Source organism: Budorcas taxicolor, chromosome 3 (genome assembly GCF_023091745.1).
Source record: "Budorcas taxicolor isolate Tak-1 chromosome 3, Takin1.1, whole genome shotgun sequence".
Classification (NCBI taxonomy): domain Eukaryota; kingdom Metazoa; phylum Chordata; class Mammalia; order Artiodactyla; family Bovidae; genus Budorcas; species Budorcas taxicolor.
Window position 1 is genome coordinate 67,290,699 of NC_068912.1, and position 26,826 is coordinate 67,317,524.

A 26,826-nucleotide genomic window follows, 5' to 3' on the forward strand; every position below is an offset into this window, starting at 1 on the left:
AAGACCCAAGTCTTATCAGTTTTTATATATGACATACGTATAATGGGCAGTTTTTATGCTTTGCATAGTGAATGAACGTGCGTCTGGCATTGTGGTTAGCAGACATTTGATCCTGCCTAACATGTCCATAAGACATTTGGTCCATGGCAAAGGACTCATCTCACATGCTAGTAAAGTAATGCTCAAAATTCTCCAAGCCAGGCTTCAGCAATATGTGAACTGTGAACTCCCTGATGTTCAAGCTGGTTCTAGAAAAGGCGGAGGAACCAGAGATCAAATTGCCAACATCTGCTGGATCATGGAAAAAGCAAGAGAGTTCCAGAAAAACATCTATTTCTGTTTTATTGACTATGCCAAAGCTTTTGACTGTGTGGATCACAATAAACTGTGGACAATTCTTCAAGAGATGGGAATACCAGACCACCTGACCTGCCTCTTGAGAAACCTATATGCAGGTCAGGAAGCAACAGTTAGAACTGGACATGGAACAACAGACTGGTTCCAAATAGGAAAAGGAGTACGTCAAGGCTGTATATTGTCACCCTGCTTATTTAACTTATATGCAGAGTACATCATGAGAAACGCTGGGCTGGAGGAAGCACAAGCTGGAATCAAGATTACCTGGAGAAATATCAATCACCTCAGATACGCAGATGACACCACCCTTATGGCAGAAAGTGAAGAGGAGGTAAAAAGCCTCTTGATGAAAGTGAAAGAGGAGAGTGACAAAGTTGGCTTAAAGCTCAACATTCAGAAAATGAAGATCATGGCATCTGGTCCCATCACTTCATGGGAAATAGATGGGGAAACAGTGGAAACAGTGTCAGGCTTAATTTTTTTGGGCTCCAAAATCACTGCAGATGGTGACTGCAGCCATGAAATTAAAAGACGCTTACTCCTTGGAAGAAAAGTTATGACCAACCTAGACAGTATATTCAAAAGCAGAGGCATTACTTTGCCAACAAATGTCCCTCTAGTCAAGCCTATGGTTATTCCAGTGGTCATGTATGGATGTGAGAGTTGGACTGTGAAGAAAGCTGAGTGCCGAAGAATTGATGCTTTTGAACTGTGGTGTTGGAGAAGACTCTTGAGAGTCCCTTGGACTGCAAGGAGATCCAACCAGTCCATTCTGAAGGAGATCAGCCCTGGGATTTCTTTGGAGGGAGTGATGCTGAAGCTGAAACTCCAGTACTTTGGCCACCTCATGTGAAGGGTTGACTTACTGGAAAAGACTCTGATGCTGGGAGGGATTGGGGGCAGGAGGAGAAGGGGACAACAGAGGATGAGATGGTTGGATGGCATCACTGACTCGATGGATGTGAGTCTGAGTGAACTCCTGGAGTTGGTGATGGACAGGGAGGCCTGGCGTGCTGTGATTCGTGGGGTCGCAAAGAGTCGGACAATGACTGAGCAACTGAACTGAACTGACTGAACTGAAAGGATCCTTGAAATTTGGCTTGTCCAAATGTCCATGAGCATATTTAGTTCATGCCGGATGGTTTTGGACAGGACCAAATATTAAGGCCCTTTTGACATGGACCAAATGTCCTGTCGGGGTGCTTGGCAGTTCACTGGTGTGGAATATCGGGTATAAGACTGAGCTAAAAGTTATTGTGAGAGCTGTGTAGTGATGAAGTTGTAGTTTTCAGATTATTCCTTGGAGCACTAGCATGTCTTGAGGTGCTTTGGGTTTATGGATAAATTGAGAAAGGTACCTGATTTTTAGAATAGTTTATGTAGCTTCACTGCAGGAGGACGTGCGGTGGATAGCAAGGCTATGCTTTAGCTTCTTGCAGTCCAGAGCAGCTCTGATTTCATCTTCTTTACATACTTGGCTATTATATAATAAGTATTTTATTGGAATTTAAAATTTGAATGAAGGGTCATGGTTGCAAAATGTTTAAAAAATTGCTCTGATAAGATCATTCTACTGAGATGGATATAGATGCAGAAAAAAGCAGTTCTCTTGTCATACTGTTGCCTGTGAGTTCTCATAAATTTCCCTGGTGGCTTGGATGGTAAAGAATCAGCCTGCAATGCAGGAGACCTGGGTTCAGTCCTTAGGTTGGGAAGATCCCCGTTACTCACTCCAGTATTCTTGCCTGGAGAATCCCATGGAGAGGAGCTTGGTGAGCTCCAGTCCATGGGGTCTCAAAGAACTGGACACAACTGAGGGACTAACTTGCTTTCATACTTTATAGCATATGATTGTAAAAAGGGAATGTTGTTTTCCTTCCTGGCCAGCTTCCAGTTTTATGAATAACCTATTCTAATGTCTGTAAAGCTTTCTTACAGTGTCAAGCAGTACAGTAGCAATGAAAGTTTAATCTTTAGAACTACAATCTTTGATCTTCTTTAGGTTGGGAGAGTTTTAAAAATATACTACAGTCTACTATGTTGTGTTAATGAATTTAATATAAGCTGTATGAATATGTAAGCATGTGTATTTATTATTGCTATACATATTTTTTTCAGTTTCAGGTATGCCCCAAAAGTCTGTGTGTGTCTACTCCTGGACATCGCACTGATCTTTTTCAGAGGGATCCTAAAAATGTCCTGATAACTGATTTCTTTGGAAGTGTACGGAAAGTGGAAATTACAACAGAGACTCTTAGTTTGCAGCCAGATTCAGAAGTCATGGAAAGCAGGTATTCATCTTAAAATATTTTTTGAATAGAGTATTCTAGTCTCATGGTTTGTAAATTTTTATGTGATATAATAATGAGATGAATATTTGTATTTACAAATAAAATACACCCTTCTACCCATTCTTCACTTTAGTTCTTTGCTTTTCAGATTAATGGGCAAAAGCTCTAAATATCAGTGACAAGCTAAGATCTTGATCAGGGTTATGTTGTAGCTCCAAAATATGATTGTTTGTAAGTAGTGTGAATTCAGACTTGCTTTTAAAAAGACTAAAACTTCCCTGACAACTGATTATATCTGAGCCATACTTTTCTGTCAGTAGAGGTGTATATGATGGTTCAGAAAACCTTCATAACTGGGCAGGACATTTCAAACTTTATTAATACTCTAACAAATGTGTATGTTGTCACCTATTGCAGTAGAAGGTCATTAAATGACATAACATTGAATAGGGAAGCTGGCAGCTGAGCATTTAGAGTATAATAGGCCCTAGGAATCTGGCAGAGGCAAGGCAGATAAACATAGAAAGGGGAGATGAGTGCCAGGAGAATATAGATGCCAAATGTATACTTCAAACTCTAGCACAGTGCTTCTGTTTTCAGGATTTCTCTGGACTCCAGCAGTCGAATTAGTTCTTTGCCGTGTATTTTGTTTCCCAGAGTCTGGGTGGTTTATGAGTCTGGTTCAAGCCTATCTCTGGCTTTTGTCTAGTGTTATGGTATATTAAACAGTTTATCTGGGGCTGTTGTGAATTTGAAGTGGCCTTTTATGAACAGGTGCCACTGTTCAGGATTTCTGTGGGATCCCTTAGTTGTTAGTTAGGGAAAGGAATGAGAGAAAGAGAGGTAGGTATGCGCCACGGACTCTCCTCTTGGGGAGTGGATTGTGTGTGAGTGAGCAGTGTGTGCATGCGTGTGTGTGTGTGTGAAAGAGAGTGAGAGACTGAGAGACTGGTTAATTTTTGCTATGTGACTTTAGAAGTGTAGATAATGTTCTGTTTTTCTTCTCTGTAAACATTTTTAAAGGCAACATACTTTGTTCGGGGTTAAGTACTATCTCAGTTAATAGTCATTTTCTTGAAATACATAGAAATTGATATTGTTTGCCATTCAGCTTTGTTATTTGGAATTATTTAATGCTATCTATTGGAAACACATACTCCAGGGAGCTTTCCTGGATTGTCAAATGGCAACATATAAATTACTTTAAATTTTGAAAATTTCAAAGATTTGTAATTGAGGTTGTGAATATTTTAGAAATAAAATTTAAAAGCTAGTAGTAAATGTATTTCTTATGAAGATTTGAAATTGATTTTATTATTATTTCCTATTATGATATTCAAAGTCTAGATTTTTTCGTTTTCAATTTCCTATGTCTGTTGGCTTTAAAAATATTTTCTCGAGACAACAGATGATATCCAACAACGGCATTACTTTTATTTATTTAAATACTGTTTCAAGTTGCTTTTGTAAAATAGCTAAACTATACCTTAATACTTAGCAATTGAAATTGAGCTACTGTGTAGCTCATTTTGTAATTTTCCTTGAACCTAAGTCCATAGTATACAGGATACACCTTTTGTTAACCATCTGAATATTGCATTAATTTCCTTTAGTGATAAGGACTGTCTTTATACTTTCTCTGTACTTATTTTCTATTCTGTTCACTTAACACAATATTAAATATAATAGTTGTACAATAAAAATGATTTCAGTGGAATTCTACTAAATTTTATTGTATATTCTGGAAAGATGAAATTTTATCTCATGAAGTATCTCTCTATATAGTTCAAAAGCAAAAGTTGTTGGTGCTGATAATTATCTTCATTTATCTTTAATTAAGGAGAAAATTATTTTAAGCACCAGTGCCAGATATCAGGCACTATATTTTGTTTTTTTAATTTTTATTTTATATTGGAATATAGTTGATTAACAGGGTTGTTGCTTTCAGATGCTCAGCAATGAGCAGACACTGTTGAATTAGAGCACCCTCTAGTGTTTATGAATAAATTTTATTTAGAACGTTGCTCACAGATGGTTTCATAATTACTGATACTTGTTATCTAATTAATTTAGGAGGATTCAATTCTCAACATATTCCAGAAAATTTTTCTTGGGTGATACAAATATTATCTCATTATTATAGGTGCTATTTATATGCAAATATGATTATCAGTTGGATGTTTGTTTAGAGAAAAGTATATTTAGAAATCAGCTATCACAAAAAGCTACTATATTAAGGAAATTTTGGGCTTGAATGCATATGTAATTTTACAGCTCTTAGGTTAAAACATCAATACAATTACTGTTATTAAAATTGACAGTTAAGCTTTTTAAAATAATACTTTCTACATATATTAGGAAGATAATGGAACTCATTTTCCAGATTGTCCATATTTCACATTTTAATATTAGAGCAAGCTAAACTAAATTCCAATATGATGGAGAACATTAGTACATAAAATTGACTGAAGTAGCTATATGAAATAATTGTTTTTTTATGTCTTCCAACATGCACATATTATATGAATAAGGTGCAGTCATATACTTAAGTGATAATCACAACCTTAGCGACAACACTTGTTTCACCATGTGTCTTACTGTGGTTTTAATTTATTAAAGTGAGGCAAAATAAGGGATGGTTGCAACAAGCTTGCCTTATATAACTTGATTCTGAACTGTTTTATCCCAGTGTACATAGGTTGACTTTGATAAATAAGCAGACAAACAGCCTCAAACAGTTGGACTTTCTAGAATATAGTAATAAGTCCATGCCAACATTACTTGGTGTATCAGAGTATCCTAAGGAAAATAGCCTATAGCCTGTGAATGTAAAAATACCCACACTAAAATGTAGAAGTGTAAATTCTGTAGGCATTGCCCAAGAAATAATGAAATCTTGGACAATATGAAGTGTAAATACTCAATTTTTACCTTGGTTGGTTAGATGACATCTTACCCTGTCTGACTTTTGTGTTATGCTCTAAATTTAGGCACTTGATTTTATTAATTTTTTGTTGTTGTAATTTTATTCTGTCATACTATAGAATTTTTTTCTCTCTTGAGGCCGTCTTTAGCAATTGAAAATTTTGAATCTAACTGGAAATTTGAGCTGGATGCTTTTCTTACAGATCGCTTCTCAGCCTTTTAGCTAAGATCAAGCGTGTTCTTATAGATAGAGGGATGAAAATGACCTTAACAAGGTCAGTCTATGTTTTGGACACTAGAGTAGAACTCTTTCAAGGGCTGGGTAAGGAAGTCTGCAGCTCATACAGTCAGTCAAAGATCAGAAAGTTCCTGCCACAGTTTCTAGATTTTGAACCTTTTCTATGTGCCTCATGCTTTATATAAGGACTATTGCCTAGCCTTGTTGGATTGAAAATGATAGAATCCAACCTGAGCTAGCATTATTTCCTTAAAGATATCTCTTATATAGGTATTCTGTGTTTATGGAACCCAAGGGTAGCTTCCAGTAAGTGACTGGAATCAGGAAACAGAAATCAGTCAAAAATGTGGGTATTACTCTCTCTGTCTCTGTGTTGTTCTAGACTTTTCTTTCTCTCCTACTCTGAATGTAGGGCATAGAATGTGTCTACACTGCTCTTCTGGAGCTTTATATCCATTCTATTCATCATGATACTTTGGCCACCTGATGCAAAGAGCTGACTCATTGGAAAAGACCCTGATGCTAGGAAAAATTGAGGGCAAGAGGAGAAGAGGATGTCAGAAGATGAGGTGGTTGGATAGCATCACTGACTCAATGGACATGAGTTTGAAAAAACTCAGGGAGATAGTGATGGACAGGGAAGCCTGGTATGCTGCAGTTCATGGGGTTGGCAAGAGTTGGACACAGCTTAGCGACTGAACAAAGACTGATGGTAAAGTGCAGCTAGAGAATTAACTTGCTCATTCTCCAGTTTAAGCTCCACAGGGGGCTTTTTGAGTAGCCCAGCTTGAGTCAGTTGCTCACCTCTGACCCAGCTGGGCAGTAGTGGGGTCATCTAGGGGTCATCTAGGTCATCAAAATCTAGGCTACTGGAGGGCCAGCCCCAAGTGGATAAGATGAACCTTCCAATATAAACTTGGAAGCTAGGCAGATACACTCAAGTAAAAATTAATCCCATTTAATTCACATAATTATGAGGCAGGTGAAATTTTCCCATTATACAGATGAATCAAGTGAGACTGAGAAAGGTTAAGAAACCTGGCTAAAGTCACACATCTAACAAATGGTGTAGCCAAGATATGAATCCAGGAATGCTTCCTACCTCTAAAATATTTATATTATTTTATTCTTTTATAATTTCAGTTCAGTTCAGTTCAGTTCAGTTGCTCAGTCATGTCCGATTCTTTGTGACCCCATGAATCGCAGCACGCCAGGCCTCCCTGTCCATCACCAACTCCCAGAGTTCACTCAGACCCGTGTCCATCGAGTCAGTGATGCCATCCAGCCATCTCATCCTCGGTCGTCCCCTTCTCCTCCTGCCCCCAATCCCTCCCAGCATCAGAGTCTTTTCCAATGAGTCAACTCTGTTCATGAGGTGGCCAAAGTACTGGAGTTTCAGCTTCAGCATCACTCCCTCCAAAGAAATCCCAGGGCTGATGTCCTTCAGAATGGACTGGTTGAATCTCCTTGCAGTCCAAGGGATTCTGAAGAGTCTTCTCCAACACTATAGTTCAAAAGCATCAATTCTTTGGCGCTCAGCTTTCTTCACAGTCCAACTCTCACATCCATACATGACCACTGGAAAAACCATAGCCTTGACTAGACGGACCTTCACTGGCAAAGTAATGTCTCTGCTTTTGAATATGCTGTCTAGGTTGGTCATAACTTTCCTTCCAAGGAGTAAGCGTCTTTTAATTTCATGGCTGCAGTCACCATCTGCAGTGATTTTGGAGCCCCCCAAAAAAGTCTAACACTGTTTCCCCATCTATTTCCCATGAAGTGATGGGACCAGATGCCATGATCTTTGTTTTCTGAATGTTGAGCTTTAGGCCAACTTTTTCACTTTCCTCTTTCACTTTCCTCAAGAGGCTTTTTAGTTCCTCTTCACTTTCTGCCATAAGGGTGGTGTCATCTGCATATCTGAGGTGATTGATATTTCTCCAGGCAATCTTGATTCCAGCTTGTGCTTCTTCCAGCCCAGCGCTTCTCATGATGTACTCTGTGTAGAAGTTAAATAAGCAGGGTGAGTACTCCTTTTCCTCTTTGGAATCAGTCTGTTGTTCCATGTCCAGTTCTAACTGTTGCTTCCTGACCTGCATATAGGTTTCTCAAGAGGCAGGTCAGGTGGTCTGGTATTCCGATCTCTTTCAGAATTTTCCACAGTTTATTGTGATCCACAGAGTCAAAGGCTTTGGCATAGTCAATAAAGCAGAAGTAGATGTTTTTCTGGAACTCTCTTGCTTTTTCCATGATCCAGCGGATGTTGGCAATTTGATCTCTGGTTCCTCTGCCTTTTCTAAAACCATCTTACCTTGAGTTTACTTGCCTTGCTTGCTTTTAAAATGATATAAAATATAAATGATAGCACAGTGAATTGTCAGAAAGCAACTGCTCATGTAACCACCAGAGAAAAAATTAGAACAAAGCTGGTATACCAGAAGATCCCCCAACCCTTGCACCCCTTCTCAATCTGCCCTTTCACTCCGCCTCAAAGTTAACCGTTTTCCCTTCTCTTAAATGGAGTTTTCTTTCTTGCCCTGCATCTTGGTTATATCAGCTAAACAGGTATCTCTCAACGTTACGTTTTGTTCCTCTTGCATACTATAATGTTTCTGGAAGTCATTTTATATTATTGTATGCACCTGTAGTTTTTTCTTTCTTCTTCTTTTTTTAGTTTGGTAAAATTAACCCTTTTTTGGTATATAGTTCTGAGTTTTTGATAAATGCATGTACTTTGGATAATCACCATGCCAGTCTGTTATTAAAAATTTTCTAGTCTGTCTTATTTTACTGCCAGAATGCATGTAAGATTCATTCCTGTTGTCACATGTATCTTCAGTTTGTTCCTTTTTATTGGTGTATCTCACCAGTTGGAGGACATTTGCCCCCAGTTTTAGGCAATTAAATAAAACCACTATAAACATTGTATAGAAACCTAAGTTTTCATTTCACTTGAGTTAATATACCTAGGAGTAGGTTTGCTGGGTCATATGGAAATGCATGTTTAGCTTTGTAAGAAACTTCCAAACTATTTTCTGTAGTCATTGTACCATTTTGCATTTCTACAAATAGTTGTTCCATGTCCTTAATTAGACTTGGTATTGTCTTTTTAATTTTAGCTATTCTCTAGGCAGGTAGTGATAATCTCATTATGATTTTAATTTGTAAACCCCTGGTTTCTAAGGACGTTGAGTGTCAATTCATGTGCTTACTGGTCATTCATATATGTTTCATGAAGTGCCTTTTCAAGTCTTTTGCTTATTTTAAAAAAAACTGGGTTATTTTCAACAAAGACCTACTGTATAGCACATGTAACTCTGATCAGTGTTTGTGGCAACCTGGTTGGGAGGGGGTTTGAGGGAGAATGGATACATGTATGTATATAGTTGAGTCCCTTTGCTGTTCACTTGAAACTTGCACAATATTGTGTGCTAATCAGCTTTCAGTTCAGTTCAGTTCAGTTGCTCAGTTGTGTCTTGACTCTTTGCTACCCCATGGACTGCAGCACTCCCAGCCTCCCTGTTCATCATCAGCTCCTGGAGTTTACTCACACTTATGTCCATTGACTCGGTGATGCTATCCAACTGTCTCATCTGTTGTCTGCTTCTTCTCCCACCTTCAGTCTTTCCCAGAATCAGGGTCTTTTCCAGTGAATCAGATCTTTGCATCAGGTCACCAAAATATTGGAGTTTCAGCTTCAGTATCATTCCTTCCAGTGAATAGTCAGGACTGATTTCTTTTAGGATTGACTAGTTGGATCTCCTTGCAGTCCAAGGGACTCTCAAGAGTCTTCTCCAACACCACAGTTCAAAAGCATCAAATCTTCAGCGCTTAGCTTTCTTCACAGTCTAACTCTCACATCCATATATGAGTACTGTAAAAAAGACAGCTTTGACTAGATGGACCTTTGTTGGAAAAGTAATGTCTCTGCTTTTTAATATGCCGTCTAGGTTGGTCATAACTTTTCGTCTAAGGAGTAAGCATCTTTTAATTTCATGGCTGCAGTCACCATCTGCAATGTTTTGAAGCCCCCCAAAATGAAGTCTGTCACTGTTTCCAGTTTCCCCATCTATTTCCCATGAAGTGATGGGACCAGATGCCATGATCTTAGTTTTCTGAATGTTGAGTTTTAAGCCAACTTTTTTTTACTATCCTCTTTCACTTTCATCAGTAGGCTCTTTCAGTTCAGTTCAGTCGCTCAGTCATGTCCGACTCTTTGCGACCCCATGAATTGCAGCACGTCAGGCCTCCTTGTCCATCACCAGCTCCCGGAGTTCACTCAGACTCACGTCCATCAAGTCAGTGATGCCATCCAGCCATCTCACCCTCTGTCGTCCCCTTCTCTTCTTGCCTCCAATTGCTGCCAACATCAGAGTCTTTTCCAATGAGTCAACTCTGTGCATGAGGTGGCCAAAGTACTGGAGTTTCAGCTTTAGTATCATTCCTTCCAAAGAACACCCAGGACTGATCTCCTTTAGAATGGACTGGTTGGATCTCCTTGCAGTCCAAGGGATTCTCAAGAGTCTTCTCCAACACCACAGTTCAAAAGCATCAATTCTTCAGCATTCAGCTGTCTTCACAGTCCAACTCTCACATCCATACATGACTACTGGAAAAACCATAGTCTTTTCTAGATGGACCTTTGTTGGCAAAGTAATGTCTCTGTTTTTCAATATGCTATCTAGGTTGGTCATAACTTTTCTTCCAAGGAGTGAGCGTTTTTAATTTCATGGCTGCAGTCACCATCTGCAGTGATTTTGGAGCCCCCCAAAATAAAGTCTGACACTGTTTCCACTGTTTCCCCATCTATTTCCCATGAAGTGATAGGACCAGATGCCATGATCTTAGTTTTCTGAATGTTGAGCTTTAAGCCAACTTTGTCACTCTCCTCTTTTACTTTCATCAAGAGGCTTTCTAGTTCCTCTTCACTTTCTGCCATAAGGGTGGTGTCATCTGCATATCTGAGGTGATTGATATTTCTCCGGGCAATCTTGATTCCAGCTTGTGCTTCTTCCAGCCCAGCGTTTCACATGATGTACCCTGCATAGAAGTTAAATAAGCAGGGTGACAATATACAGCCTTGACGTACTCCTTTTCCTATTTGGAACCAGTGTGTTGTTCCATGTCCAGTCTAGCTGTTGCTTCCTGACCTGTATACAAGTTTCTCAAGAGGCAGGTCAGGTGGTCTGGTATACCCATCCCTTGATGAATTGTCCACAGTTTATTGTGATCCACACAGTCAAAGGCTTTGGCATAGTCAATAAAGCAGAAATAGATGTAGTAGATATAATGGTCATCTGAGTTAATTCACCCGTTCCAGTCCATTTTAGTTTGCTGATTCCTAAAATGTCGGTGTTCACTCTTGCCATCTCCTATTTGACCAATTCTAATTTTCCTTGATTCATGCACCTGACATTCCAGGTTCTAATGCAGTATTGCTCTTTATAGCATCAGACTTTACTTCCATCAGCAGTCACATCCACAATGGGTATTGTTTTTGCTTTGGCTCCATCTCTTCATTCTTTCTGGAGTTATCTCTCTACTGATCTCCAGTAGCATATTGGGCACCTACCAACCTGGGGAGTTAATCTTTCAGTATTCTATCTTTTTGCCTTTTCATGCCTTTCATGGGTTTCTCAAGGCAAGAATACTGAAGTGGTTTGCCATTCCTTTCTCCAGTGGACCACATTTTGTCAGAACTCTCCACTGTGACCCATCCATCTTGGGTGGCCCTACATGGCATGGCTCATAGGTTCACTGAGTTAGACAAGGCTGTGGTCCATGTGATCAGATTGGTTAGTTTTCTGTGATTGTGGTTTTCAGTCTGTCTGCCCTCTGATGAAAAGGATAAGAGGATTATAGAAGCTTCCTGATGGGAGAAACTGACTATACACCAGTACAAAATGAAAAATTAAAAAAAAAAAGAAAACAACTGAGTTGTTTTCTTATTGAATTGTAAGATTTCTTTATGTATTCTGAGTACAAGTCTTGTGTCAAATATATGTATTGCAATATTTTTTCTTAGTCTTTGGCTTTCCTTTCATATTCTTAATATCTTTTGAAGAGTAGGAGATTTAACATTGATAAAGCTCATTTATCACTTTCCTTTAAGCTTAATACCTTTCATGTTTAATAGTCACTCCTCTGTGCAAGGATGCTTAAGCTAAATCAAGGTCATAAAGACTTTCCTTTATTTTCTGCTATAAGTTTTATAGTTTTATCTTTTATGTTTAAGATTATGGTTTATTTTGAATTAATTTTTGAGTACAGAGTTAGGTAGGAGTTGAGGTTCAGTTTTTAAAATATGAATATCTAGTTACTGCCACACCATATGTTGAAAAAATTGAATTTGTTATTGCATTATGTTGATTCCTTTGTCAAAATCACATGACCGTATATGTGTGGGTCTCTTTCTGGACTATGTTTCATTGAACTGTGTCTCTGTTATACAAGTATTGTACTGTCTTAATTATTTTAGAATTATAATAAGTCTTGGAAATCACCAGTTGGAGGACATTTGTTTTTGTAAGTCCTACAAGTCACTTTTTCTTTCTCAAGGTTCTCTTGACTATTCTAGATCCTCTGTTTCCATACAAATTTTAGACTCAGCTTGTCTGTTTCTAAAAAAAAAAACCTATTAGAATTTTGATTGAAATTGGATTGACTTCATATGTTAATTTGAGAAGTATGGATATCTTAACAATATTGAGTCCTCTGATCTATGAACATATATCTTCATTTATCTAGATCTCCTATATTTTGTCTCTGCATTGTTTTATAGTTTTCAGTGAAGAAGTTTTCCATACTTTTCGTTATATTTATCTCTAAGTATTTTTGGTTTTGATGATATTTTAAGTGATATTTTAAAAATTTATTTTTCATTTGTTGCTCAAATATAGAAGTACAATTAATTTTTATATTGACTATATTCTTGGATTTTATTGATTCTGGTATTGATCAACACAATCCCAATTAAAATCCCAGCAGGCTTTTTTCTGTAGAGATTGACAGATTCTAAAATTTATAAGGAAATATAAAAGACCTATAAAAATATTTATTATATCATTAATCATATGAGTTCTAGTCTCTGTTTGTAATGTTTACTAGGAAATTAGATAAAACTTAAATGTACACATTCAGTAGAAACATGAAATTTGGCCAAAATAGTTTGTGAGGAATATGAAGCTTTGTAATGAAACAATTCACTGAAAGTTGCTTAGTGAATTGATATGATTATGAAACTTTATGAACCAAAGATTCATCAAAATGGTTCAAATAACATTTGACAGGATTTCTCCCCTACTAGTCTACATACTACTGTTTTTCAAAGTGATTAACTTCCTCATTGTTAAAATTCTATATTAACTTAAGCATCTTATTTGGCCATTTATTTTATATTGTTATTTATAACTTAGTTGCAGTTAATCAGAAGCTCATTAAAGTCGAATATCATAGCATAAAATGCATGTCGTTGATTTATAAAGATACCAAAACTGATGGTTAACTTATTTATTTTGTCATTTTACATACACATAAAGTTTTTTTAATTGAAGTATAGTTGGTTTACAATATTGTGTTAGTTTTAACTGTACAGCAAACTGATTTATTTATACATATCAACACATATATATACTCTTTTTCAGATTCTTTTCCATTATAGGTTATTATAAGATATTGAATATAGTTTCCTATGCTATACAGTGTGACTTTGTTGTTTATTTTATTTGTATTAATAGTAGAGTGTATCTGCTAATCCCAAATTCCTAAATTGTCCCCCTCCCTCTTTCCCTCCCTCCCCCATCTCTTTCCCTTTGGTAACCATAAGTTTGTCTTCTATGTTTGTGAGTATGTTTCTGTTTTGTAGTGAATTTATATTTTTTAGATTCCACATATAAGTAATTATATAAGTCTGTCTGATTTACTTCATTAGTATGATAATCTCTAGGTCTATTTATGTCACTGCAAATGGCATTATTTCATTCTTTTTTATGACAGTAATATTCCATTATATTTATATACCACATCTTCTTTATCCATTTATCTGTTGGTGGTTATTTAGGTTTATTCCACATCTTGGCTATTGTAAATAGTGTCACCATAAACATTGGGATGCATGTATCATTTTGAATTAGAATTTTCATCAGTTTTGGATATATGCCCAGGAGTGGGATTGCTGGATCATATGATAACTTTATCTTTAGTTTTTTAAGGAATCTTCATACTATTCTCCCTGGAGAAAGCACTGGCACCCCACTCCAGTATTCTTGCCTGGAAAATCCCATGGACGGAGGAGCCTGGTGGGCTGCTGTCCATAGGGTCGCTAAGAGTTGGACACAACTGAGCGACTTCAGTTTCACTTTTCACTTTCATGCATTGGAGAAGGAAATGGCAACCCACTTCAGTGTTCTTGCCTAGAGAATCCCAGGGACGGGGGAGCCTGGTGGGCTGGCGTCTACGGGGTCGCACAGAGTCAGACACGACTGAAGTGACTTAGCAGCAGCAGCAGCAGCATGTTCTCCATAGTGCTAGGGTTCCCATTTCTCTACACCCTTTCCAGCATTTATTATTTGTAGACTTTCTATGGTGGCCATTCTGACCAGTGTGAGGTGATACCTCATTGTAGTTTTGATTTGCATTTCTCTAATAGTTAGCGACATTGAGCATCTATCCAAGTGTTTGTCGGCCATCTGTGTATCTTCTTTGGAGGAATGTCTGTTTAGGTCTTTTGCACATTTTTTTGATTGGGCTATTGTTTTTTTGGTATTGAGCTGGCTGAACTGTTTGTATACCTTGGAAATTAATTCCTTATTGGTTGCATCATTTGCAAATATTTTCTCCTATTCCATAAGTTGTTCTTCATTTTGCTTATGGTTTCTTTCGCTGTGCAAAAGCTTTTAGACATAAAGTTCTTACTGTTGTAGTTTAAAAATAATGTGTTGATTATTTTATGGGCAGTTTTCTTTTTGCAGAATTTATTTTACTATGTGAAATTGAAATTCATTGAATTGGTTTATGACTTTTAAGAAATCAGTGTATAGAAATAGTATAGCAGAATGTAGTATATTCTTTTGTGTAAGTAAAACCTCTCTGAATATAAATTAGTAAATATTATGTTGACTAAGGACAGTAATTTCTAGCTGGTGTTTTTTAGTATTTTAAACTGTGTCAGAGCAAAATTAAATTTAAACACTGAACATATAGAACATAAACTTTTTTTAGTTTTGAAAGATTTCAAAATGACATGGTATAATTATTTGTAAAAATAGGACATTAGAGTTTAATCCATTGGCTAAATGTTTAAAGAATAATGTTTTCAATTATATGGAAATTGAAAAATGTTTTCAATTATATGGAAAATTTGATTGTGGGACCTTTATGGTTTCTTTGAATTCTTTGATTCTATGTTCTGTGGCTCTTCTAATTTCCTCACTAATTGTAGTATTGTTGCTTTACCCCACTAAATTAAGATTTAATGTCCTAAATGAGTTCAGTCAACTTATTAATATCTGTTATCTGATGTTACAGAGACTATTAGAACACATTGATCATTGGAATCAGTGATCAATGGATCTGCTTCTAAATTCAGAGTCTGCCATTTAATAGCTATGTACCTCAAGCAGACCACTTGATTTCTTCGATTCTCTCTGTAAAATGGGAATAATCATTCTACTTTATAAAAGTTATTAAAATAATTGATTTTTATTTTGCTTGTAAAGCTCTTCAGTGCTCAAATAGTAGAGTGCTCAGTAAGTTTAACATTGAGAGAATATATTACATGTACTATAAAAATTATTGCTAGAATCCTATTTTAGTATAATTTTGCCATTTATAAAAATAACTTATTTTGCTTTTTATTAATCTAATATTGGAAAGGAGATATTTCTTATCTGGAGGTTTGTCACTTTATAGTCAGAAGTACTATTAAAACTTGGGAAATTGTGTTTTACCAGAAGGTGGCAGTAGAATTACATATTTGTACATAAGGGAGGCTTTTTTTTTTAATGCTGAAGAGTGAGGTAGGCTATACTTTAAAATAAATCGTAGTATTTTTTCTTTCTACCATTAGCAGGAGAAAGAGAGTTTTCATACTGAGTTCTCATTTTAAAAAAGTGTGGTAAAAGTACCCTGTATATGTAAGTCGTCTTACAATAAACCTCGTAACGTGGAATTTTGGCTATAAAGTAGGCAAATCTATAGAATCTTTTTGAATTGCTACTCTTCTGGCATAGTTTTAGGAATTAATTTATATTTAAAGTAATTAAGAAAGTAAAGGATCAGAAAAAATTTTTAAATGTATGAGGATTATTTATGATAAATTAATAATAAGGATAAAACATTCAAAAATTGCCACTTTTGTTGAAATCACAATATCTCATTACATGTTTTCTAAATATTTTACAGGTGAACTATTGCCTAATTATTCCTTCTGGTGCTAGATCGAAGCTTTAAGGCAGTCTCATGTAGTTAGAAAAAGTCTGGAGATGAATGGACTAGTATTCAAGTTTTGGTTTGGTTCTTGGCTTTATGTCTTAAGGCACGTGGCTTAATCTGTCTGAAACTCAGATACTTTATCTGTAGTACGGTGATCTATCCTCTACCTTCAGAGTTATTATGAGGATTAATGATAAGGTATATAAAATGAGCATACTCTATCAGTGTATTTCTAAGGACCTTCCACATAAAACTCATCACAACCATACAGATGTCTCTCTTCCAGTGCAAAAGATAGAGTGGAAGTATTACCATCTTTATTTGATTTACTACAGCTCTGTATAACTTGATTTACATTTTTACCAGCATGCCACTTATCACCCATTCTGACAGGAATTATTCTTAGGTTGGCCTTCCCATACTTACTCATGTAGTTGATTTTTTAAAAACACCATTTTAGACTGTATGCTTATTTCATTGTGTTTTTATCATGCCAATAATTATAAGTACTAGTTCATTATTGTAGTCTATTAGTCTTTCAGAATACTCATTCTGACTTCATAATATTAAGTGCATCTGTAGGTTTTATTGTTGGGGGATAAATGAAGGGAGAGGACCATAAGGTCTTATTAGCAACATCCCCATGATTGATATCAATTTTGGGGTACAGTAATTGTTTATTAGAATACTGTGATTTTTCTCAGGGATAATGGATGGTTTGACATTCATGACAAATTTTTTTTGTAAAATAAAGCCAAACTGTACCATAAAACTGTAAGTAAAGTGTCATTTATATGATTTTTTATTAAATTACATACCTTAATAAATATTATTTAAAGTATGTCTTTTATAAATGTTATAGATAATTTCCTACAAGATGGCAGGTAATTAAGAATACTTATTTCAAAATTGATTTTCTCATAAAAATAAAGAAAAAGCAGGAGATTTAAAAAATTCATTTGGTTATCTGTTTTGTCCTGGTGATATAAATTACCAGGTACTTTATATTTGATATAGATGCGAGAAATATTTACACGATAAAGGGAACATATTAATATTATATTTCTAATGAACCCTTATCGACAGTTTTCATTTGAGCTACAGATGACATTAATCTATGCTACGGTGACTAACTTCATTATTCTTCCTCTGTCTACATGATTTTCAAGTATGCAGAGTTCTTGTCATATTCAGTAATATTTTAGACTTTTCACTGTCTTTTGTTTGATGAAATTGTCACATATTATTTTGAAAGTACTTTCACTAAGAGAAACATGCAGTTGATATTGTTATGGAATGTCTTTTTCAAGAGATTGATCAACCTCATTTTAACTTCCAATATTAAGAGCCTTTTTTATATATAATTTTTAAAATGTTAATTTTGTTACACCAAAAATATGTGTTTTAAAAATATGTAGCTTGTGAAATGGAGTAGGAGGATTGCATGCTTTAGGAGAGTATTTTGTACTTTCATTTTAAGTTACTGGGACAAGCAATATGAATTACATGATGAGATATAAATTATGAGTTTAGGCAATCTCTGGCTTAAAGATGCCACACCCTGTTTCTGTTGTTAGCAGTAGGAGTTGCAACTGCTCAAATGGCTTTGCATAAACATGATGTATACATTTAAAATCTTGTTTTCAGTGTTAGGGAAAGCTCTAATTTCAGTTCAGCTCAGTTGCTCAGTTGTGTCTGACTCTTGCGACCCCATGAAGCGCAGCACGCCATGCCTCCCTGTCCATCACCAACTCCCGGAGTTCATTCAGAGTCACGTCCATCGAGTCAGTGATGCTATCCAGCCATCTCATCCTTGGTCGTCCCCTTCTCCTCCTGCCCCCAATCCCTCCCAGCATCAGAGTCTTTTCCAGTGAGTCAACTCTTCTCATGAGGTGGCCAAAGTACTGGAGTTTCAGCTTTAGCATCATTCCTTCCAAAGAATCCCAGGACTGATCTCCTTCAGAATGGACTGGCTGGATCTCCTTGCAGTCCAAGGGACTCTCAAGAGTCTTTACCAACACCACAGTTCAAAAGCATCAAGTCTTCGGCGCTCAGCTTTCTTCACAGTCCAACTCTCACATCCATATATGACCACTAGAAAAACAATAGCCTTGACTAGATGGACCTTTGTTTGCAAAGTAATGTCTCTGCTTTTGAATATACTGTCTAGGTTGGTCATAACTTTTCTTCCAAGGACTGAGTGTCTTTTAATTTCATGGCTGCAGTCACCATCTGCAGTGATTTTGGAGCCCCCCGAAAATAAAGTCTGACACTGTTTCCACTGTTTCCCCATCTATTTCCCATGAAGTGATGGGACCAGATGCCATGATCTTTGTTTTCTGAATGTTGAGCTTTAAGCCAACTTTTTCACTCTCCTCTTTCACTTTCATCAAGAGGCTTTTTACCTCCTCTTCACTTTCTGCCATATGGATGGTGTCATCTGCATATCTGAGGTTATTGATATTTCTCCAGGTAATCTTGATTCCAGCTTGTGCTTCTTCCAGCCCAGCGTTTCTCATGATGTACTCTGCATAGAAGTTAAATAAGCAGGGTGACAATATACAGCCTTGACATACTCCTTTTCCTATTTGGAACCAGTCCATTGTTCCAGGTCTGGTTCTAGCTGTTGCTTCCTGACCTGCATACAGGTTTCTCAAGAGGCAGGTCAGGTGGTCTGGTATTCCCATCTCTTGGAAGAATTGTCCACAGTTTATTGTGATCCACGCAGTCAAAGGCTTTGGCATAACAATAAAAGAGAAATAGATGTTTTTCTGGAACTCTCTTGCTTTTTCCATGATCCAGCGGATGTTGGCAATTTGATCTCGGGTTCCTCTGCCTTTTCTAAAACCAGCTTGAACATCTCGAAGTTCACGGTTCACGTATTGCTGAAGCCTAGCTTGGAGAATTTTGAGCATTACTTGACTAGCGTATGAGATGAGTGCAATTGGTGCGGTAGTTTGAGCATTCTTTGGCATTGCCTTTCTTTTGCATTGGAATGAAAACTGACCTTTTCCAGTCCTGTGGCCACTGCTGCGTTTTCCACATTTGCTGGCATATTGAGTGTAGCACTTTCACAGCATCATCTTTCAGGATTTGAAATAGCTCCACTGGAATTCCATCACCTCCACTAGCTTTGTTCGTAGTGATGCTTTCTGAGACCCACTTGACTTCACATTCCAGGATGTCTAGCTCTAGGTGAGTGATCACACCATTGTGATTATCTTGGTCGTGAAGATCTTTTTTGTACAGTTCTTCTGTGTATTCTTGCCACCTCTCCTTAATATCTTCTGCTTCTGTTAGGTCCATACCATGTCTGTCCTTTATCGAGCCCATCTTTGTGTGAAATGTTCCCTTGGTATCTCTAATTTTCTTGAAGAGATCTCTGGTCTTTCCCATTCTGTTGTTTTCCTCTATTTCTTTGCATTGATTGCTGAGGAAGGCTTTCTTATCTCTTCTTGCTATTCTTTGGAACTCTGCATTCAGATGCTTATATCTTTCCTTTTCTCCTTTGCTTTTCACTTCTTTTTTTTCACAGCTATTTGTAAGGCCTCCCCAGACAGCCATTTTGCTATTTTGCATATCTTTTCCATGGGGATGGTCTTGATCCCTGACTCCTGTACAATGTCACAAACCTCCGTACATAGTTCATCAGGCGCACTCTACCTAGTTTCCACATTCATGGTCAGGAGGGGCGGCGGTGAGGATATACCCGTCGTCTAAGGGAAGGAGCAGCGGCTGTGCTTTGCTGGAGCAGCCATGAAGAGATACCCCACGTCCAAGGTAAGAGAAACCCAAGTAAGAAGGTAGGTGTTGCAAGAGGGCATTAGAGGGCAGACACACTGAAACCATAATCACAGAAAACTAGTCAATCTAATCACACTAGGACCAAGGCTTGTCTAACTCAATGAAACTAAGCCATGCACGTGGGGCCACCCAAGACGGGCAGGTCATGGTGGAGAGGTCTGATAGAATGTGGTCCACTGGAGAAGGGAACGGCAAACCACTTCAGTATTCTTGCCTTGAGAACCCCATGAACAGTATGAAAAGGCAAAAAGATAGGATACTGAAAGAGGAACTCCCCAGGTCAGTAGGTGCCCAATATGCTACTGGAGATCAGTGGAGAAATAATTCCAGAAAGAATGAAGGGATGGAGCCAAAGCAAAAACAATACCCAGTTGTGGATGTGACAGGTGATAGAAGCAAGGTCTGATGCTGTAAAGAGCAATATTGCATAGGAACCTGGAATGTCAGTTCCATGAATCAAGGCAAATTGGAAGTAGTCAAACAGGAGATGGCAAGAGTGAACGTCAACATTCTAGGAAGCAGCGAACTAAAATGGACTGGAAAGGGTGAATGTAACTCAGATGACCATTATATCTACTACTGCAGGTAGGAATCCCTTAGAAGAAATGGAGTAGCCATCATGGTCAACAAGAGTCTGAAATGCAGTACTTGGATGCAATCCCAAAAACAACAGGATGATCTCTGTTCGTTTCCAAGGCAAACCATTCAATATCACGGTAATCCAAGTCTATGCTCCAACCAGTAACACTGAAGAAGCTGAAGTTGAGCAGTTCTATGAAGACCTGCGAGACCTTTTAGAACTAACACCCCCAAAAGATGTCCTTTTCATTATAATGGACTGGAATGCAAAAGTAGGAAGTCAAGAAACACCTGGAGTTAACAGGCAAATTTGGCCTTGGAATACGGAATAAAGCGGGGCAAAGGCTAATAGAGTTTTGCCAAGAGAACATGCTGGTCATAGCAAACACCCTCTTCCAACAACACAAGAGAAGCCTCTACACACGGATATCACCAGATGGTCAATACTGGAATCAGATTGGTTATATTCTTTGCAGCCAAAGATGGAGAAACTCTATACAGTCAGCAAAAACAAGACCAGGAGCTGCCTGGCTCAGATCATGAACTCCTTATTGCCAAATTCAGACTTAAATTGAAGAAAGTAGGGAAAACCACTAGACCATTCAGGTATGACCTAAATCAAATCCCTAATGATTATACAGTGCAGGTGACAAATAGATTCAAGGGACAAGAGCTGATAGCAGTATGGACGGAGGTTCTTAATGTTGTACAGGAGGCAATGATCAAGACCACCCCCAAGAGGAAGAAATGCAAAAAAGGCCAAATGGTTGTCTGAGAAGATGTTACAAATAGCTGAGAAAAGAAGAGAAAGAAGTGAAAGGCAAAGGAGAAAAGGAAAGATATACCAGTTTGAATGCAGAGTTCCAGAGAATAGCAAGAAGAGATAAGAAAGCCTTCCTAGGTGACCAATGCAAAGAAATAGAGGAAAACAATAGTGGGAAATACTAGGGATCTCTTCAAGAAAATTAGAGATACTAAGGGAACATTTCATGCCAAGATGGGCACAATTAAGGACAGAAATGGTATGGACCTAACAAAAGCAGGAGACATTAAGAAGAGGTGGCGAGAATACACAGAAGAAATATACAAAAAGATCTTCATGACCCAGATAACCACGATGATGTGATCACTCACCTAGAGCCAGACATCCTGGAATGCGAATTCAGTGGGCCTCACGATGACAAAGCTAATGGAGGTGATGGAATTCCAGTTGAGCTATTTCACATCCTAAAAGATGGTGCTGCGAAAGTGCTGCACTTAATATGCCAGCAAATTTGGAAAACTCAGCAGTGGCCATAGGACTGGAAAAGTCAGTTTTCATTCCAATCCCAGAGAAAGGCAATGCCAAAGAATGCTCAAACTACTGCACAATTGCACTCATCTCACATGCTAGCAAGGTAATTCTCAAAATTCTCCAAGCCAGACTTTAACAGTATGTGAACTGTGAACTTCCAGATGTTCAAGCTGGTTTTAGAAAAGGCAGAAGAACCAGAGATCAAATTACCAACATCCGTTGAATCATCAGAAAAGCAGGAGAGTTCCAGAAAAACATCTACTTCTGCTTTAATGACTATGCCAAAGCCTTTGACTGTGTGGATCACAACACAAACTATGGGAAAGTCTTAAAGAGATGGGAATATCAGACCAACTTACTTGCCTCCTGAGAAATCTGTATGTCAAAAAGCACCACTTGGAACCAGACCTGGAACAACGGACTGGTTCCAAATAGGAAAAGGAGTACGTCAAGGCTGTATATTGCAGAGTACATCATGTGAAATGCCAGGCTGGATGAAGCACAAGCTGGAATTAAGATTGTGGGGAGGAATATCAATAACCTCAGATATGCAGATGACACCACCCTTATGGCAGAAAGAGAAGAAGAACTAAAGAACTTCTTGATGAAAGTGAAAGAAGAGAGTGAAAAAGTTCGCTTAAAACTCAACATTTGGAAAACTAAGATCATGGTATCCGGTCCCATCACTTCATGGCAGATAGATGAGGAAATAATGGAAACAGTAGCTGACTTTATTTTCTTGGGCTCCAAAATCACTGCAGATAGTCACTGCGGCCATGAAATTAAAAGACACTTGCTTGTTGGAAGAAAAGGTGTGACCAACGTAGACAGCATATTAAAAAGCAGAGACTTTACTTTGCCAACAAATGTCCATCTAATCAAAACTATGATTTTTCCTGTAGTCATGTATGGATGTGAGATTTGGACTGTAAAGAAAGTTGAGTGTCGAAGACTTGATGCTTTTGAACTGTCGTGTTGCAGAAGACTCTTGAGAGTTTCTTGGACTGCAAGGAGTTCCAACCAGTCCATCCTAAAAGAGATCAGTCCTGAATACTCATGGGAGGAAGGACTGATGTTGAAGCTGAAACTCCAAAAGTTTGGCCACCTGATGCGAAGAGTTGACTCATTTAAAAAGACCCTGATCCTGGGGAAAGATTGGAGGTGGGAGGAGAAGGGGACAACAGAGGACGAGATCGTTGAATGGTATACCGACTCTATGGACATGAGTTTGAGTAAGCTCCTGGAGTTGGTGATGGACAGGGAAGCCTGGCATGCTGCAGTCCATGGGGTTACAGAGTTGGACACGACTGAGCGATGAACTGAGTGACTGAAACAGTGGAAGTCATAAACAACAGGATGACATTTTTAAAGTACTGAATGGAAGAAAACTTCTAACCTATAAATCTATACACAGCAAAAATATCTTCCAAAAATGAAAGTGAAATAAAGATTTCTTCAGTCAAACAGAACAATTTGTTGCCAGTGCACCTGAACTAGAGTATTTGGTTAATTCAAAGGAACAAAGAAAATAAAAGAAACATCAAATAGATGAGAAATAGAAAATTGATATTAATATTAAACACAGTTGTATCAGTCTATAAGTTAAGTATAATTGGACCAAATGCCCTCTTTGAAAGAGTAAAATTATCATACTAATTTGAAACAAAATCTCAAAATGTGGTGTTTACATGATGCATTTTCAGTACAAGGTTATGAAAATCACTTGGAATGTGACTAAAGTAATACAGGAATATGGGGAATTTAGGAAAAAAATAAGTAAAAGAAATAAATCAAGCCTTCAAGTAAGAGAATTTGCTTTTTTATCAGTTGTAGAAAAATATGTACCTTCTACCAACAAACTTCAAATAAGCAGTAGGCTTAGATGGTTTTTACTTGTGGCATTTACCAAACATGTGAAACTGACATACAAACAGAATAGACAAACTACATCTTAAATTCAAATCCAATAATGTAAAAGTAAAAATACTTCATGACCAAATAGAAGTTACCTTAAAATTCTAGGAATGATTTAGAGTTAGGAAATATATTAATGTATTTCATTGTATCTGTACATTAAATGAGAAATAGTTTGTAATTGTTTCAGTAGATGCAGAAAAAGCACCTGATTAAAATTCATCAATCATTAATGATGAAAAAAAGCAACATAACTTAGTGAACTGGAAATAGAGAGCTGCCTTGACTTAATAAAGGCTGTATATCTAAAGCCAGCAGAAAACATTACATTTTAGCGTGACTCTTTAGAAGCATCTCTTATGAAAGTCAGATGAGATAAGAATGCATACTGTATTGCTGTCTACACAGGAAGTCCCAAACAATGCCAGAAGACAAGGGAACGATAAGAGGTATAAGGATCAGGAAGAGGCAACTTTCCCTGTTGTTTTATCTTTTTTCTTTCTTTTTGTTTTTTATAGACTGTATAATAGAAAATTTAAGAGACTCTACCATTTAATTACTAAACTTACAAGAGTTGGGAAATAATGTGGAAAGATATTATACTAACCAATCATAGCTATTAAATGCTTTAGTGTAATATCAATAATATGATTGATAAAGCTTAACTGCAACAAAGTTAAAACACCTTAAGTAGTAAAGAAAAATACAAAGTTAAAAGAGAAACTCTGGGTGAAATTATTTACAACATGTATGTCAAACAATTTCTTTCCAGATTATATAAGTAACTGCACATAGATTCTTTTTAAAAGACACCCCAATAGAAAAGTGACCAGAGGAGATACAGTTGGAAAAGAAAAACTCATGTCCAGTGATTCTTCAAGTATTTTTTAAAAGGGAAAATGGAAATTAAGAGAATGAGGTACTGTTTCTTGTAGGAAATAAGTGGTGATGAGGGAAATGGAAATTTACACATTTCTGGTGGCAGTGTAAATTGATGCCGCCCCCTTGGATAGTAATTTGGTTGTTACTAGCAAAATTTAAAATATGCATAACTATGACCCTGCAAGTCCACTTCTAAATAATTATTTTAGAATAGAGGTTAGCAAACTTTTTCTGTGAAAGGCCAACTAAGTAAACATTTTAGCCTTTGTAGGTCGAATGGTCTCAGCTGCAGATATTCTGTTATTGTAGTGCAAAAGCAGTCACAGATAATACATTAACAGATGAATGGGTTCAAATAAAACTTTATTTATAGTCAGTTAACTTTGAATTTTATATGTTTCATTTGTCGTGAAATAGTCTCCCTTAATGTCTTTTTAACCATTGAAAAATGTAATACCTTACAGCTGTTACATATAGAAACAGATGACAGGTTAAATTTGGTCTATGGGCTGGCTATAGTTTGTAAAGCATCTTGCACATGTAGACAAAGTAGCCTGGAAGAACATTATTTCTAACAGTAAATAAAAGCAGATGTCCATCCATAATGGAATGTCTAAGTAAAATGAAGCACTTTTGTGTTATATGTGTGTATACATGTGCTCTTTCAGAATTTTCCACAGTTTGTTGTGATCCACACAGTCAAAGGCTTTGGCATAGTCAAAGAGCAGAAATAGATGTTTTTCTGGAACTCTCTTGCTTTTTCGATGATCCAACGGATGTTGGCAATTTGATCTCGGGTTCCTCTGCCTTTTCTAAAACCAGCTTGAACATCTGGAAGTTCACGGTTCATGTGTTGCTGAAACCTGGCTTGGAGAATTTTAAGCATTACTTTACTAGCATGTGAGATGAGTGCAATTGTGCGGTAGTTTGAGCATTCTTTGGCATTGCCTTTCTTTGGGATTGGAATGAAAACTGACCTTTTCCAGTCCTGTGGCTACTGCTGCGTTTCCCAAATTTGCTGGCATATTGAGTGCAGCAGTTTCACAGCATCATCTTTCAGGATTTGAAATAGCTCCACTGGAATTCCATCACCGCCACTAGCTTTGTTCGTAGTGATGCTTTCTAATGCCCACTTGACTTCACATTCCAGGATGTCTGGCTCTAGTTGAGTGATCATACCATCGTGATTATCTTGGTCGTGAAGCTCTTTTTTGTACAGTTCTTCTGTTTATTGACTATGCCAAAGCCTTTGACTGTGTGGATCACAATAAACTGTGGACAATTCTGAAAGAGATGGGAATACCAGACCACCTGACCTGACTCTTGAGAAACCTGTATGCAGGTCAGGAAGCAACAGTTAGAACTGGACATGGAAGAACAAACTGGTTCCAAAGAGGAAAAGGAATATGTCAAGGCTGTCTACTGTCACCCTACTTATTTAACTTATACTCAGAGTACATCATGAGAAACACTGGGCTGGAATAAGCACAAGCTGGAATCAAGATTGCCCAGAGAAATATCAATAACCTCAGATATGCAGACGACACCATCCTTATGGCAGAAAGTGAAGAGGAGCTAAAAAGCCTCTTGATGAAAGTGAAAGAGGAGAGTGAAAAAGTTGGCTTAAAGCTCAACATTCAGAAAACTAAGATCATGGCATCTGGTCCCATCACTTCATGGGAAATAGATGGGGAAACAGTGGAAACAGTGTCAGACTTTATTTTCGGGGGGCTCCAAAATCACTGCAGATGGTGATTGCAGCCATGAAATTAAAAGACGCTTACTCCTTGGAAGGAAGGTTATGACCAACCTAGATAGCATATTGAAAAGCAGAGACATTACTTTGCCAACAAAGGTCCATCTAGTCAAGGCTAGATTTTTCCAGTGGTCATTTATGGATTTGAGAGTTGGACTGTGAAGAAGGCTGAGCACCGAAGAATTGATGCTTTTGAACTGTGGTGTTGGAGAAGACTCTTGAGAGTCCCTTGGACTGCAAGGAGATCCAGCCAGTCCATCCTAAAGGAGATCAGTCCTGGGTGTTCATTGTAAGGACTGATGCTAAAGCTGAAACTCCAAAACTTTGGCCACCTCATGCAAAGAGTTGACTCCTT

At 37.5% G+C, this 26,826-nt stretch overlaps 1 protein-coding gene across 1 annotated transcript in view; it reads left to right on the plus strand.

Moving 5' to 3' along the window:
- PIGK (phosphatidylinositol glycan anchor biosynthesis class K) overlaps nucleotides 1-26,826 on the plus strand; it is a 145,887-nt gene that overhangs the window by 54,698 nt on the left and 64,363 nt on the right. The window contains exon 9 of the mRNA XM_052637363.1: nucleotides 2,476-2,648. Coding sequence (XP_052493323.1) covers nucleotides 2,476-2,648 — 173 coding nt within the window. The remainder of the gene's footprint in view (nucleotides 1-2,475; nucleotides 2,649-26,826) is intronic.